Source organism: Mustela erminea, chromosome 10 (genome assembly GCF_009829155.1).
Source record: "Mustela erminea isolate mMusErm1 chromosome 10, mMusErm1.Pri, whole genome shotgun sequence".
In the NCBI taxonomy this organism is placed as follows: Eukaryota; Metazoa; Chordata; class Mammalia; order Carnivora; family Mustelidae; genus Mustela; species Mustela erminea.
The window spans coordinates 59367324-59384852 of record NC_045623.1 but is presented as its reverse complement, the minus strand read 5'-3'; the positions used below and the strand labels follow the sequence as shown (position 1 = coordinate 59384852).

The following is a 17529-nucleotide window of genomic DNA, read 5'->3' as shown; positions in this document are numbered from 1 at the left end:
TTTGGTGGTTTCATCCAATTGGAAATTGAAAACTATTCAGTCTGTTCATAGTTAGAAATACATCCTGGTGTCTCTTCAGGAAGGAGTTTTCTCCCACTGAAATGTAATGATGTGCTTTGTTTTGTATGTGACTTCTGGTTCATTTATATCGAGCTTTCCCTGCCAAATGTTAATTCAGTGACATGTCCCAATTAATATAACAAACATAGAGTTTATTTTTTCTATCCTCAAGTGTCTTACATCATTATATTTAGTATAATCAGAAAATAATATCTAGACCTATTTAGCTGTGTTCATGTGTTCCTCATTATTCATTGTGTGTGTGTGTGTGTGTTTAAACAATATGCTAGGAGCTAGATTGTAGTTGTAAGCATTTTAGAACAGGTTTCAGAACAGTGAAATCTACCTACTCAGCTATCCAAGCTGAATTCAGACACATAACTTCTGTTTTTGATAACAGTGCTATTTTGTTCGGATAAAATAAGATCCTTTGGGTTTAGTGAACATGAATTTCCAAGTGGCAGGACTGCAACAGTCTAGAAGACAATAATGATATTTAAGTTATAGTAAGTATATATTCTCATCATACTTGCACAATATTTTTTGGTCTCAGAAAATTTTTTTAAATCGTGAAATCTGTGTAACATGAAATCTACCATCTTAACCATTTTAAGTGTACCCTTCAGTGACATTAAGAATATTCATGTTGTTGGGGCGCCTGGGTGGCTTAGTGGGTTAAGCCACTGCCTTCGGCTCAGGTCATGATCCCGGGGTCCTGGGATGGAGGCCCGCATCGGGCTATCTGCTCTGCTTCCTCTTCTCTCTCTCTCTGCCTGCCTCTCTGCCTACTTGTGATCTCTATCTGTCAAATAAATAAATAAAATCTTAAAAAAAAAAAAGAATATTCATGTTGTTGTACAAGCACCACCACTGTCCATCTCCAAATGGATAAAAATCTATACCTGGTAAAAATAATAATAAGAAGAAGAAGAACTTCCCATTCTCCCTCTCCTGCCCACAGCTCCTGGCAACTATCATTCTACTTTCTGTCGCTAACTATACTAGGTACCTTATAAAAATGGAATTACACAGCATTTGTCCTTTTGTTACTGGCTTATTTCATTCACTTTAATGTTTTTGAGGTTCATGCATTTTATAGGCTGTTAAAATTCTTCTCCTTTTTAATGCTGAATAATGCTCCATTGTTTGTATATACATGTATTGATCCATTTGCCTGTCTGGGGACACTTGGATTGCTGCTGCCTTTGGATTTTTGTGAGTAGTGCTACTATGAACAGGAGAGTACAGATGACTTCAAGAATCTCTTTGGGCTATATACCTAGAAGTAGAATTGCTAACTCGTATAGTTACTCCATTTTTAATTTTCTGAGGAGGCTTCGTATTGTTTTCCATAGCAGCCTACCATGACATCCTACCAGCAGTGGACAAGTGTTCCAGTTTCTTCACAACCTCACCAACACTTGATATTTACAGGGTTTTCGATAGTAGCCATCATCTTGGGTGTGAGGTAGTATCTCACTGTGGTTTTGATTTGCATTTCTCTGCTCATTAGTGATGCTGAGTGTCTTTTTATGTGTATATTGGCCATATGTATGTCATCTTTGCAGAAATTTATTTTCAACTTTTTTGCCTATTTTTTTTTAAAGATTTTATTTATTGATTTGGCAGAGAGAGATCACAAGTACGCAGAGAGGCAGGCAGAGGGAGAGGGCGAAGCAGGCTCCCTGCTGAACAGAGAGCCTGATGTGGGGCTCCATCCCAGGACCCTGAGACCATGACCTAAGCCGAAGGCAGAGGCTTAACCCACTGAGCCACCCAGGCGCCCCTTGCCTATTTTTTTTAATCAGTTTATTTTGTTGTTGAATTGTAGGAATTCTCTATATGTTCTGGATATTAAGCCCTTATCAGATCTATAATTTGCAAATGTGTTTTGTCATTTCATAGGTTGCCCCTTCATTGTTGATTGTGTCCTTTGATGCACAGAAATTTTTCATTTCGTTGTAGTCCAGTTTATCTATTTGTTGTTGATCCTTGTGCTTTTGGTCTCCTATTCAGGGTACCATTGCAAATTCAGTGACACAAAGCTTTTCCTCCATGTTTTCTTCTAAGAATGTTACAGTTTTAGGTCATATGTTTAGGGCTTTGACCCATTTTGAATTAATTTTGAAAGTGGTGTAAGGGAAAGATCCAACTTTATTTTTTTGCATATGGATATCTAGTTTTCCCAGCACGTTTGTTGAAAAGATCAGCTTCCCCACCCACCCCCTTCACCCCCATTGAATGATTCTGGCATCCTTATTGAAAATCATTTGGCCAAATATGTGAGAGTTCGTTTCATGGCTCTCTCTTCTGTTTCATTGGTCTATCTGTCTCTCATTATGCCAGTACCACACTGTTTTCATTCTCTAGCTTTGTAGTAAGTTTTGAAATCAGGAAGGGTGAGACCTCCAACTTTGTTTTTCTTTTTCAAGAGTGTTTTGGCTGTTCAGGGTCCTTTGAGATTCCGTATGGATTTTAAATGGAACACACTCACTTTGAAAGATGTAGAAATGCTCCTTAGATCCCTGACTATGATAAATGAAAAGTTAAGGCATTCTGCATTCACATGCATATACCACCGATTACATCACATTTTCTTTTCCTCATTCATAAATTGTTGTCATGAGCTCATTGTGCTTTCCTGAAGAATAAGTGTGTTCTTCTCAGAGCCCACTAATCTTTCTTTTACCATAATTTGTCGTGTTCTTTTAGAGGTTATATTGGGGAGAGTATCTCATATTTATTCTAAGGAGGTAGTCAATAGTTGTTGGATAAATGCTTCAAGTAACATGTTAATGAAATCCTAAGAGATTTACAATATGAATTATGGTTCTAACTTTGATGGATGAGCAATAAAGGTATAGGGTTTTATCAACAAATCCCTGTATATGACATGTATGTACTTCCAAGATTGCAGTAAAGTATTCCTGGAAGAATAGAATGACGTTACTGAGAAAAGCTATGTAAACAGTTTAGAAATGCAGAGGAGGGAGAGATTACAGTTGGAGAAGTGAGTTCAGCAAAAGGGAATTAATGATACCTGGGTAGATTTACATAGGAAAGAATTGAGTCCCAAACTGCATGAACAAACTTAATTCAAGCATTTTGAAGTACTTTCAGATGCTAATAAGACCATAGAGTTAAATAAGTTCTTGGGGCGCCTGGGCACCTGGTTGGCTTGGTGGGTTAAGCCTCTGCCTTGGGCTCAGGTCATGACTTCAGGGTCCTGGGATGGAGCCCCAGTAGGGCTCTCTGCTCGGCGGGGAGCCTGCTTCCCTCCCCACCCTCTGTCTGCCTGTTTGCCAACTTGTGATCTCTCTGTATCTCAAACAAATAAATAAAATCTTAAAAATAAATACATACATACATAAGAAGTTCTTTAAGAACTTCTAAGACATATATATATAAATAATTATATATCAGGCAAAACAAACACCTATAGGGGAAACTCTGTGATACTGAATTATTCCGATTGCATTTTCAAGCTTGTCGAAAAGGGGGTGTTTTTCATAATTGAGAAGTGATTTGGATTCACTGAGACATAGAGAAAGCAGAACAAGGAAGCCAGTAAGGTTACTCTTGCTATAGTACAGAAAAAGTGAAAAGTCCATGAATTAGGATGCGGGCTCTGGACTAGAGAAAAAGAGAGGGAAGAATGAAATTTAGAATGAAACCATCCATTTCTTCGGATATAAGGGTTAATGGCTGAATGAGTTAATGGTAACAGAACACTCTTAGTCCCCGGAAACTTAAGCATCTGAGATTGGACGTCATGAAACCATAAAACAGTAAATGTTAACGATTGTTATTGTGCTGTGGTGCTTTGACATTGACCTTATCTTACAACAGTTCTGTTAAAAGATACTATCCCAATTTTCAAGAGTTTTCTTATTTGTCAGAGAGACAGAGAGAGCACAAGCAGGGGGAGCAGCAGGCAGAGGGAGAACCAGGCTTCCCACTGAGCAGGGAGCCCGATGCTGGACTCAGTCTCAGGACAGTGGGATCATGACCTGAGCCAAAGGCAGGCACTTAACTGATAGTGGGCGCCCCACTATCCCAGTTTTATAGGTTAAGAAACCAAAATTTTAAAAAGTTGCTTGGTATCTTGCTTATATCTTAGTGATAGAATCTATACCTTTGTCTAGGTCTGCCTCACTCTAGCTTTCTTTCCAGAACAGCATAGTTCTCTTACTTTGATATAACAATGAATTCATTTTTTAATTAGGGCATTATTTACACTCAGTGCAATAAACTTGATGTGTTCAGATTGTTGTTTTGAGAATACAAAACATACACTTGTGTAACCATCACCCAAAACAAATATATAGAACATTCATTCACCCCAGAAAGCTGGCTGGTGCTCCTTTCTAGTAGTCCCTCTGGGCCCCAGAGATAACATTTCCTGATTTCTGTCATCATAAATTGGTTTAAGCTGTTCTTAAGCTTCATATAAATAGAATCAAATAGGATTAATTCTTTTGTGTCTGGTTTCTTTCATTTTACATAATTTTTTTCGAGACTTACGGTTGTTATGTGTATCTGTAGTTTGTCCCTTCAGTGACCGAGTAAGATTCCAATCTACGGACATACCATAATTTGTTGGTCCATTTTCCTGGATGTGGACATTTGGGTTGTTTCTAGTTTTTAGCTATTCTGACTACAGTAGAAGCATGACTTTTAAAAATAATTATTATAGAATCAATTTGTATAGAGCATGTTTGAGTCAAGATAAACTCAGTTATGCTTCAGTGAACTTACAGCCAAATCTCAGTGGCTTAAAGCAGCAGAGGTTTATTGCTTCATCGTGTTACATGCCCATCAGGGTTCAGCAAGGGGGCCTCGCTGCTCTCCCTGGTCATTCAGATACCCAAGGCAAGATCTCAAAATGTATTTCCATGATTACCGAGTATTTGGTTCAAATAGCGACTCAACTTTAAAGGAGAAGAAAAGTATAAGCCAGAGGATTTATGAACAGCTCTAATTACTATCACAGAAGAATACTGAGGGACTTCTACTCTGCTCTGTTTTTTACCATGTTACCTGCACTGTCATGTTTGATGAGTATTTTAAAGCACTTTACAGTCATTATATCTCTACAAGGACTCGACAACAAAAATCTGACACTTGGAACTTAAGTATGAAAAGTTGATAGAGGGAACCAACTCAGACCTTTCATGCTTTTTGCCCTAAAGAAAATTATAAAAGAGCTTTAAGAGTACATTGTGACCCAGTCAAACTTTGGTTTGGGAATATTGGCTTGGGTATGTAAGAGAAGAAGATATATGTGGTTCTTGGAGAGGCTGCTAAAATGGGAAACACTGTAGTGGGGTAGTCAGAAGAGTAGATCTTTTATTGTTGTTGTTTAAGGTTTTATTTACTTATTTGAGAGAGCACATGAGTAGGGGAAGGGTCAGAAGAAGATGCAGACTCCCTGCTGAGCAGGGAGCAGGATGCAGGACTCCATCCCGGGACTCCAGGATCTTGACTTGAGCCAAAGGCAGTGGCTTAAACTGAGCCACCCAGGCACCTAGAAGAACAGATCCTGAAGCTAGACTGTCAGGTTTGAATCTCAGCTCTGCTGTTCATTAGCTTTTTGAGTTTAGTCAGTGTACTTACCCTCTGTGTAAAATGAAGAAAATAATTGTAATTACCACATAGAGTTGTTACAGAAGTTAAATGAGTTAATCTATGAAAAGCATTTAGAACAGCGGTACATGGTAAGAACTCAAATGTTATGTTTCTGGTGACCATGTTTTCCAAATCAAAGAGTTTTATCATGTATTCGTTTTCTTTTGCTGTTTAACAAGTTACCACCAATTTAATGGCTCAAAACAACACCCATTTATTAGCTCAAAGCTCTGTAGATCAAAAGTGTGGTACAGTGTAGCGGAGTTCTCTGCTTAGTGTATCACAAGGCAGAAATTGATGTCTTGGCCAAGCTGAGTTCTCATCTGGAGCCTTGGGAAAAAAATCAGTTTTCAGGTTCATCTTAGATGATGTCTTGTAGTTCCTTGCTAATTCTCGAGTGAGGACTGTTCTCTGCTCCTAGAGGCTATTCACATTCATTGTTGTTGTTGTTTAAGATTTTATTTATTTGACAGACAGAAATCACAAGTAGGCAGAGAGAGAGGGGAGGAAGCAAGTTCTCCTTGGAGCTGAGAGCCTGATGTGGGTCTAGATCCCAGGACCCTGGGATCATGACCTGAGCTGAAGGCAGAGGCTTTAACCCACTGAGCCACCCAGGCGCCCCATTCACATTCATTGTTACATGGCTTCCATAATCCTCAAACCAGCAGTGGTGCTTCTAATCTCTAACTTCCTGTCTCTGACCTCTACTCATTCCTTAGGATTCATGTGAGACAGCCTACTAATTTAGAACATAGAGCACTGAAGCTCTGAGAAGTAAAATCTCTAGATTTAAAGGACCCATGTGATTAGGTCAGGCCAAAATGATAATCTTTGTCTTAGAATCAGCCATGCTGTATAATATAACCTAATCATGGAATTGAAATTGATCCTATTCAGTATGTAAACCAGAGGCAGGAATCTTGAGAACCTTCTCAGAATTCTGCCTAACACCAAGTACCAGTGGGTGTATTTTATAACAAAATAAAATTGAAATCAGGTCCTAGAATGTGTAGAATATATAAATATATTCCGCAAACAAGAAACTGAACTGGGAGTGTTTCTAGCATCCTTTTGGAGAAAAACTAAACTGACAGTCACTGTATAGTAATTCCATTATTGTAATTGTTTGTTTATTTAGCTATAGTCCTCACTAATTGCTAATATCCTCACTAATTGCTAATATCAGCAGACATGCAGATATGCATTCCTCACTGTCTAGCTATAGTCCTCACTAATTGCTAATATCATCAACACCAGGAATGATGTTTTATTCATCTTTGTACCCATAGTATAAATATAAAATAAACTTATATATATATATATATATACACACATATATATATATATATAAAATATATATATAAATTCAAAACAAAATCAGACTTATATTACTGAGTTTCAGTGAATTAAAGTAAATCCTGGCCAGCTTAAATTAAAAGGAGAATGCATTGTAAGAATACAGGGATGTCTCAGGGACTCTGAAGGAGCCATACAGCTAAGGCTGAAGAAAAGGAGCCAGGATGACTGCTGAGTCATCCTCAGAAGGGACATCTAAACCCCCTTTAGCCTTGAACATTTCCATTGGTATTATCTAGTATTACACTCTAGATCTTTGTGTCTGCTCTACATTTTGAGTCCCTGGGAAAGAATCTGATTGGCCCAAACTAAGACAGGTGTTTGCCCCCTACATCCACTGAGGTTGAGGCAGACCATCATTGTTACTCTGGTCCCTTCAGGGAATCTCTGTGACCTGTGCAGACCCCCAGGAAATGAGCCAGGATGACTGCTGAGTCATCCTCAGAAGGGACGTCTAAACCCCCTTTAGCCTTGAGCATTTCCATTGGTATTATCTAGTATTACACTCCAGATCTTTGTGTCTGCTCTACATTTTGAGTCCCTGGGAAAGAATCTGATTGGCCCAAACTAAGACAGGTGTTTGCCCCCTACATCCACTGAGGTTGAGGCAGACCATCATTGTTACTCTGGTCCCTTCAGGGAATCTCTGTGACCTGTGCAGACCCCCAGGAAATAACCGTTAAGGTGGCAAATACTCATAGCTGCCTGGCTAGAGGCAGTATACCGTCATTAATTCATTAAAATAGCTTGAAAAACTCAGGGCATAGTTTTGATAGTTCTGCTTCCATATCTTTTTCTTTCCTTGCTAAGATCACTTTTATTCAGCAGTACTCTCTATCAGGTACTCTGTTGCAAGCTAGGGGGATCCCTGGGCTTGGAGAAGGAGCCCATCCCTGGGCTTGGAGAAGGAGAAAGAAGAGCACAGATGATTTTAACAGAGCATAGCAAATACAATGATACAGGCATATATACATGCAGGGTTCTGTACTCTGGAAAACTATTCCCTTACCCATGGTGGCATCCCATTACCTCTCTCAACAGCTGTTAAAGATAATTATAAAATACCAACAAGCAATTACAATTCCTGATTGTGTCCTGTACGGGGCACCTGGGCGTAAGAAACTTATATTAATTATCCTAGAAAGGAAAGGAAAGTTATGAAGCAAACAGATTTTATTCCTTATGAGAATCATAGGAGAGGAGGGTTGGGAGGGTCCCCAGAAGTCATTCAGGTTAACTGCTTGTTTGAAGTATAAATGCCTTCTCTCCTTTGGCTTCCCTCTTGCTACTCACTTCTCTTTAAAATTGTCAGATCTTTCCTTGCTTGATGTGGAGGTGTGTGAACACTCCCTAATAAGTGGATTATAAAGGATTATGAAATGTAACTTCTTATAGCAGCTTCCTTCTCTCTATTGAGAGTAATTGTAGGTTTTCTATTTTGTGAGTTTTAAAAAAATTAATGTGGAATTTAAAGGCCATTAAAGTCATACTAATTTAGAGAAAACCATTAAATTATGAAGGGATAACTTGGCTGATGTGAAGTAACTTGGTCCAGGTAATCATGACTTCTCAATAAGACTTTATGTGCAGCCATATTTTTAATGCTAGTAACCTTTGAAAGAAGTATGAAAAGCCATCTGCTTAATTACTGCCAAATATACTCAGCCCCATGAGCTCTGAATCTGGAGCAGACAGGTCCCCTTGGCTTTCAGCTCTTAGCTAGAGCTGAGTTCTATTGTGTTACTCAATGAAGGAAAATGAATGCAAAAGGGAATTACCACTTTGAAAATGCTGTTACTTATCCAAAGGTAACTGATTACTTCTTCCTATATGAGCAAACTGCTAAGGAATGGATTGTACTCCCTGAAAAACAGTAGCCATCTCTTAATATAATTAGTGCATGCTCAAGGCATCTGTAATAGTGTCAGAATAAAACAGATACATTCTTCATGCACTGTCACTTTTCGGTTTTAGCTTTTCCCCCTTTTTGCTTTGGTTTGGCTCATAACACTAGATAATCCAAGACTCTCAGAAGGTTAGAATAAGAAATGGTACCTAGACTTCATGCCTTTATTTATACTCTGCTTCATTCCACAAAGAATTTACATCAGCCTAGAATTCACACAGTTCAATTGAATTCTTGCAGTCCAGTTCATTTAACAACTATGTTAGGATAGATCGTTTGCCAGGCACTGTTTGCCCTAGATAATTTGAGAGAGAATAGGAAAGACAAGTCTCCTGTCCTTGGAGTGTTTACCATCTAGGGGAAGGCAGATTGGAAGCACGTGTTCATACAAATCAGTTAGGTAAATTTCGAAAGACACAGAACTGCAACCTTTGTATAGGGTGCTATGCACATACAATGGAGCTCCTGGAAGGCCTATTTCCGGAAACGATGTTTGTGGTCAGCTACGAAGAAGAAATAAGAGCACAAGTCAGACAAAGGATTTGAGCAACAGACATGCAGAACAGAAGAGGATAGGGCTAGAAAGAGCCCTGAGGCGGATGGAGTTTAGCTCAGCTGAGAAATGGAAAGAAATCTCAAGTAGCTGGACTGGAACAAAGTGAGTCAGAAGAAGAGAGAACAAGAGGAAGCCAGAAATAGGGGCTCAAGGCCTTAGAGCCTCCCCCCAAATGGTGGACTTGATCCTAAGGGTGATAAGAAGCCATAGGAGGATTTTAAGCAGGGGATAGAAAGATAATCAGATTTATGTAGAAATATAATCAGATTTAGAGCCATAATAACTCTGCTGGGTGAAGAATAGATTGGAGAAAGGTAAAAATTATATAAGTAGGGAGACTAAATACAATGCTCTTATATTAACTCTGGTGAGAAATGGTCATAGCTAGGGGAACCAGGGTGAATCAGTTGGTTGGATGTCCAACTGTCAGTCTCAGCTCAGGTCTTGATCTCAGGGTCATGAGTTCAAGCCCCATGTTGGGCTTCACACTGGGCATGGAGCCTACTAAAAAAAAAGGAAGAGAGAAAAGGAAGAAAGAAATGATAATAGCTTGCCCTAGGATAGGATGGAAATAAGTGGACAAACTGAAGATACGTTTTGAAGGTAGAATCAACAAGACTTCTTGATTGGATATACAGTTGAGAGATTAGAGGTTTCAAGAGTGCCTCTTTGGTTCCTGGTTGAATAACTCTGTGAACACTGTTAACATTTACTCAAATGAGGAGGATTGACGGTGGAACATTCCGGTGACTGAGTGGTAATAAGAGATCTATTTTATTTGAGATACTTGTAAGAAGACATCCAGTGGAGATATAAAGTAGGAGTTAGAGATCAGATATTAAGCTCAGAAAAGACCTGGGCTAACTACGTGAATTTGGAAGACATCAATATATAGATGGTCTTTTTACTTAAGGGAGTAATTCACCTGCTTGAGGCTGTTTAACTCAAACTGGAGGAGAAGGATGGGTGGATTATAATAAAGACAGACATTTCAGGTAAAGGCAGTGATAGGATTAAAGCAGCAAAGCAGGAATGACATAGACCAATGGATTTTTTCCAGTGGGTGAGAAGTAAAAAATAAAATGGGGATGGATTTTGAGTGCCTTTCCAAATCAGGGAGCGGCTATCCTGAATATGAATATGGTCATATGGGGAGAGATCTGTGAAGAGTCTTAGGTCTTTGCATACCAGGAAGAAGCATTTTTGTGATCTCCCATGGTTTATACTGTGAAACCTAAAGTCAAACGTCCCATAAATCTTAAGATAATTATTTTGGTTTTGCGTCATAAATGAAGAGTAAAGGTTAGATCTCCCACAGAACTGCTGCTTATCATTTGCTGGTCACGTCATGGAAATAGGTCCAAATAATTAGAGCTGGTATTCTAGAAATTGTTCTGTGCCTCTGGCCCTGGTGATGAATGTTATCTCCCACCATCTCTGCTTCCATTATGATGAGGAGGTGTCGAATTAACCCACAAAGCATTATCTGTCTGGATCTTGGCTCTCCCCATCCATCACACCTCACAGTGTCCACCCATGAAGGGCCTGTCGTACGCATCCCTTCATTTGGCATCATCCTTCACTTGGCAAAACAAAGTTAGAAGCCAAGTGAGGAGGCCGGCAACCTTTCCAGTTCAAAGAACAAAATGCTCTGGACATTAATGGGCCGAGAGGTTAAACACGGCCATTTGAAAAATTTATAGTCCACAGTGCTGAGAGAGTTGATGTCTTTCCAAAATGATCCCCAGCAGCACCCGACTTACTTAGCAGGATCTAGCTCACCCCTAGCATCATCATTCTCTGTCACTAGAAACCATTTCCTGGTGTTCTGGGCCAGTATATCCCTTGGTGTGCTTAGTAGCTTTGCAAGCTTAAAACCAGTATATATTTGTGCATATTATTATTCTAAGGTGCTTTGTATACATTTTGAATAGAGGAAATGGTTGTTATTTGAACCAGAAACTTAGCATTTGCTGTGTACTGATTCTGCCTATTTTCACATCCACAGAAATGAAGATGCAGTCAGTCAGATGGCTGTTGCTCCCTTTCCAGTACCATCAAGCTCCCCGTCTTCTGTTGAGGTAAGATGGCTCCCAGTTACCATGTAGTGACTTTGATGAATTTGTCAGGATTATTTTTTTTTCAAATCTAGCAGTTTTGATTTTCAGTATCTGGTATTCCAAATTCATAGAATTTGTTAAATAGGGAATTACTCTAATTAGAAAGTATTTGAGGATTATAAAGTAATATAAAATAGGGGCATCTAGTAATATAAAATAGTGGCTAAGTCAGTGAAGCGGCTCTTTTTTTTTTTTTTTTAAAGTTCAGTTAGCCAACATACAGTACATCATTGGTTTTTGATGTAGTGTTCAGTGATCCATTAGTTACATAAAACACTCAGTGCTCATCACAACATGTGCCCTCCTTAATACCCATCACCCAGTTACCCCATTCCTCCACCCCCCTCTCTTCTGTAACCCCTCAGTTTTTTTCCCAGAGTCCAGAGTCTCTCATGGTTTATCTCCCTCTCTGATTTCTTCCCGTTCAGTTTTCCCTCCCTTGTCCTAAGGTCCTCTATGCTATTCCTTATGTTCCACATATGAGTGAAACCATAGGATAATTGTCTTTCTCTGCTTGACTTACTTCACTTAGCACAATCCCTTCTAGTACCATCTGTGTTGATGCAAATGGCAGGTATTCATTCTTTCTGATGGCTCAGTAATATTCCATTGTATATATGGACCACATCTTCTTGATCCATTCCTCTGTTGAAGGGCATCCCAGCTCCTTCCGCAGTCTGGCTGTGTTGTGGATATTGCTGCGATGAACATAGGGGTATATGTGCCCCTTCTTTTCACTACATCTGTATCTTTGAGGTAAATACTCAGTAGTGTAATTGCTGGGTTGTAGGGTAGCTCCATTCTTAAGATCTTTTGAAACCTCCATATTCTTTTCCAGAGTGGCTACACCAGCTTACATTCCCACCAACAGTGTAAGAGGATTCCCCCTTCCCCACATCCTTGCCAACGTTTGTTTTCTGTCTTGTTAATTTTTACCATTCTAACTGGTGTTAGGTGGTATCTCTTGATTTCAGCTCAAGTCATCTCAGGGTCATGAGATTGAGCCCAGCCTTGGGTTCCATGCTGAGCGTGGAGCCTGCCTAAGATTGTCTCTCTTGCTCTCCCCACCCCTTCCTCAAAAAAAAAAAAAAAAAAAAAGGTAATATAAAATTATGTTAAACACATTAAAATTTAACATAGGAATATTTCTTTCCTTGAAGTTCCTTAAAGTTGGGCATTTCAGAGTTTATTAGAAAAAACTTTCATTTTTTTATTTATTTTTTTGAGCTTTTATTTAAATTTCAGTTAGTTAACTTACAGTGTGATATTAGTTTCAAGTGTACAATATAGTGATTCAGTAAATGCATACATCACCTAGTGTTCATCAGGACAGGTGTACTCCTTAATCCCCATCACCTATTTAATCTATCTCCCCATCTCCCTCCCCTCTGGTAACCATCATTACCTCTTTCTCTATAGTTTCAAAACACTTTTTTTTTTTTCAAGATTTTTTATTTATTTATTTGACAGACAGAGATCACAAGTAAGCAGAGAGGCAGGCAGAGATAGAGAGGGAAGCAGGCTCCCTGCTGAGCAGAGAGCCCGAGGCGGGGCTTGATGCCAGGACCCTGAGATCATGACCTGAAGTGAAGGCAGCGGCTTAACCCACTGAGCCACCTAGGAGCCCCTCAAAACACTTTAATACCTATTGTCTATGATCACAAATATCTTTAAATAATTACTTTATTAATGGAGAAATTACTAGTGCAAGATTGTGATTACGATCAGCTTCTAGAGTTAGACAGACATACATCAGATAGCTGTATAATCAAGTGTCTCCTCAACTGAGGGAATATTACACTCTCTTCACATTTTTATTTATTGAAGTATTTTTAATTCCAAAAAGAAATACATGCTTATTGTAAATAATCAAGGCATGCAGAATTATTAGGAAAAAAAGTCAATTTTCCTTTCCCCCCTCCCTGAGGAAGTTATTCTTTAGTATTTTTCCATATTTCTTCCATACTTCCATACTTCCTTTTCTTCTACCACAAGAATAAACAGCTATACATGAGAATAATATCTCTTCTAGTAAAAACTCAATTGTATATAATACATCCTTTCCATTCAGCAAGCATGCAGGGGGAATGCGTGTTATGCATAAGGCAGTCTTTGGGATGAGAGACACCGGTATGAATAAAAAAGGATGCTCCTTGCTGTGGTTCAGCGTACATTCTAATGAGGAAATTAGTGAATAAATACACCAAGAGAATTATCAGTAAGTGGTCACTGCCTTGCAGGGAATTAAAATAGAGAAGGTAGTTTGTGACCACTTCATCTGGTGTTAGGGAAGCACTCTTGGACAAGGTGAACTGTAAATAAGATGAAAATGGTAAGGAGCCAGACACAGAAATAAAGGGGAAGAGCTTTCTTTGCAGGGAGGACAGAAATAACTCTCAAGGGAGGATGTGCTGGGGCGTTGGACGGTTATGGCCAGAGGCATACTTGGAGCCTGGAGGGTGGTAATGGGGTGGGAGCTTTGAGTCAGAGTGAGAAGTTTGGGTTTTAGCCTATTTGTGCCAGGAAACCAGTAAAGGGGAGTGAGGTGATTCAGTGTACAGTCTACTAGGTAGAGAATGGACTGCAAGAAGGTACAAGAAATAGGCTAAGAGGTAAAGACCCACATGAGACCTGTTTGCAGGTAGATGAAGATTGCGGTTTGTTGTTGGAGGCAAAGAAAAGTGAGTGGATTCTTGGTGTTCTGGGTGTTGAGTCAGACTTGATTGATTAAATATGGGAACTGAGAAGAAATAGAGCATGAATAAATCTAGATTTTTGGCTTGAGCAATTAGATGGATTAGCGGTGCCATTTATTACAGTCTGTTGGAGAATAGCTGTTCTTCAGCAGGGAAGCAGAAATTAAGGGTTCTGTATTAGATAGGTTAAATTTGAGATGCGTGTTACACATCCTTCTGAAATAGATTCTACTCATTTTTTAAAAAAACTTGGGTTTTTTTGCTTAATGTAGTGGCCATATTTTAATACTCTCTGATTATCCTTTTTTTTCCAGCTGACAAATATTTAGATTATGTTATGATGTCTTGCCAGTAAAAGAATACCAAAATAAAGATGATGGGTGTGTGTGAGAGAATTGTTACCAAATAATGCTTTTATTTCTATAGCAAAGATTTCCCCCAAAGTACAATTGCTGAGTCATAAGCTATACAGGTTCAGAATTTTCACATAGATTGACCACTCGCTACCTGAAAAGACTGTGGTGATAGGTATTGACTCCCCACCAATAGCCATTTAACCAAAGCTTGCCAACACTGGGATATTCATTCTAGTTGAGACCTAGGGTAGGCAGTTAGGGTGGTAGAAAGGAGGGGCCCCAGACCCATACTGTTTCTGTTCAAATCCTAGCATAACCATATTCTAGACACTGGGCCTTGGACAACACCTCTTCTGTCATCGCTTTACTTATCTGTAGAAGAGTAACAATAGTTTCGCCTCATAGAGTTGATAAGATTAAATAAGACGTATGTATCTTTGTGCCTGACACATGGTATTTACTCAGTAAACACTAGTACTTAATTCTTCATCTTTTTGTGTTTACAGAATGTCCTATAAATCATTGGAGGGAGTGGGGAGAATAAGAGGAATTGTTTTAGAATAATTTTTTTCTGTTGTATTGTTAGTTATGAATGTACCCATCAAAATATCCCCTTGGAACTGAATTTTAAGGGGATGATTGAATCTTCTGTCTGCTGTATCGAACACTGTCTTATAGGCCTTCAAATGTGGTCTCCTGTCCCACTTACATCCAGGCCTTTGAGAGACAGTATTATTATCATTCCCACATTGCAGAAGAAGAGACTGGGGTCTAGAGAGGCTAAGTAGTATGCCCACGTGCCCAGAGGTGGGTATGTTATTAGGATCAGCTTCTTCATCTGCACCTAGAGGTGTCACCACCCAATAATCATAGACTTGTAAAGAGCAAAGGAAGTAATATATATAAAACATTTAATACAGCTCACAACGGAAAGTACATTTAATAACTGTAAGCTGTTAATTTCTTCAAGTATTTCAGTATATTTAACTCAATTTTTAAGTATATTATACAATATTAGCTACTGTTTTTAATATTTGGGGGTTTTTTTCATGTTTTTAATTGTGCTAACCACAGAAATGGGTTCTAATCATTCAGTCACCAGTAAAAAAATAAATATTTTATATTATAATTGAATATGTGAATTGAATTATATTATAAAGTTTTCCTCTGAACTATCGGCCTCTAGCAGCTGCTAGCAAATGGTGAGTGATACCCCTCCTCGGGGTGCTGTGTGAAGTCTGAGGTATGCCCTGGGCTCGCATCCACTTCCTTATCCCTTCGCACTCGCCTGTGATGCTCTCACAAGGCCTTTTCCCTCCTCAGCCATTTCTAGTAAGTACTTAAGCATAACTCGTATCTGACATATTGCTGAAAGCACCAGCCCATTTAAATCATAACCAAAGAGATGAAATACAACCATAGCATTATTAAGTTGGGCCTGATAATGGTTCAGCACATTGAATAACCATATTCTATACGAATGGGATCTCATATTCATTTTCTTATTGAGCAAATATTTATTGAGCCCTGACTATGTGTCGGGTAGTGTTTTGGACACTGGGGATATGGCAGAGAACAAAATCACGTCATGCAGGCGTCTGAAGTCTGAAGGTGTGGGTTCTTGTTTTAGCTCTACCAGTCACCTGTTGGGCATCTGACCTTGTTAAGGCAGTTACCCTCTCAAAGCGTTGCTTTTTCTTTAAAACCACGTTCATAACCTCCCCTGGCTGCGTTAGCCGGCACGCATGAGAATCCAGCAGTAAATGTAGGTGAAAGTATTTTAGAATCCGTGTAGCTATATATGTATATACGGGATTATTAGCATTCCTGTTGCTGTATTCTTGGTGATTGTATTACTGCGGCAGCTGTATGGTACAGTGATGAAGAACTCAAGCTTGGAAGTTGAGCAGATCTGAGTCCTAAACTTTGTTCTGCCACTTACTGGCAGAGTGAACTCAAGCCAGTTAAGGTCTACAAGCTTACATGTCCTCACATTGAAAGGGAGGATTGATAGTAATAATTACTTCTATGGATTTGTGGAAGAATTGAATCATGTTTATAAAATGCTTAGCATTTTTCTTGGCACACAGTAAGAACTCATTTTTGTTGTGATTATACTTATATTATTACAGCCCTCTAGCAAAACTCCCGGCCTCCAGCATCTTCGTTTTCAACAGTTGCATGCAACACGGGATTTATTTTCTTAACTGTATTAATATATGTGTGCTCTTGCTCCAAAACCTTTTTTTTATACCTCTTGCCTAGCAGATCTTTGTTTCAAGGTTAGAATTAAGGCTTTGTATTTACCTCCCCAACCTCTACTAATCAGCTTTCTTTTCTCATTAATGCGTAATAAAGCAGTAGACACTCTCCATGTATCTGTTGATTCCTTCCTCGCCACCCTGCCTCCCCTCCGACAACAGAGGCACACACATCTTGGTCTCTCCAATACTCATGTCTTTGTTCCTGTTGTTTCTAACACCTGGGTTGCCTTTCCACTTCCTCTTTATTAATTCACAACCAATAATTCCTTGAAGAATTGTTTTTGGAAGACTCCTCCAAGTTTTCTATGATTCAAAATGAATAAAATAGGGGCGCCTGAGTGCCTCAGTCACTTAAGCCTCTACCTTTGGCTCAGGTCATGACCCCAGAGCCCCTCATCTGGCTTCCTGCTCAGCAAGGGATCTGATTCTCCCTCTCCCTTTGTCCTTTCCCCCCGTTCCTGCTCCCTCTCTCTCTCCCCCAAATAAATAAATAAAATCTTTTAAAAACAATAAAATAATGCCTAGCACTTAAAATATAATAAATGTGAAATATTACTGTGGTCAACTTCATCCCGCATCATTCCCTT

The 17529-nt window shown here is 39.1% G+C and overlaps 1 protein-coding gene across 8 annotated transcripts in view; it reads left to right on the top strand.

Annotated features, from left to right (window-relative positions):
- The window catches only part of PATJ (PATJ crumbs cell polarity complex component), a 373536-nt gene that overhangs the window by 248159 nt on the left and 107848 nt on the right, over positions 1-17529 (top strand). For all 8 annotated transcript variants that reach the window (XM_032302603.1, XM_032302602.1, XM_032302601.1 and 5 more), the window contains one exon: positions 11515-11587. In XM_032302603.1, coding sequence (XP_032158494.1) covers positions 11515-11587 — 73 coding nt within the window. The remainder of the gene's footprint in view (positions 1-11514; positions 11588-17529) is intronic.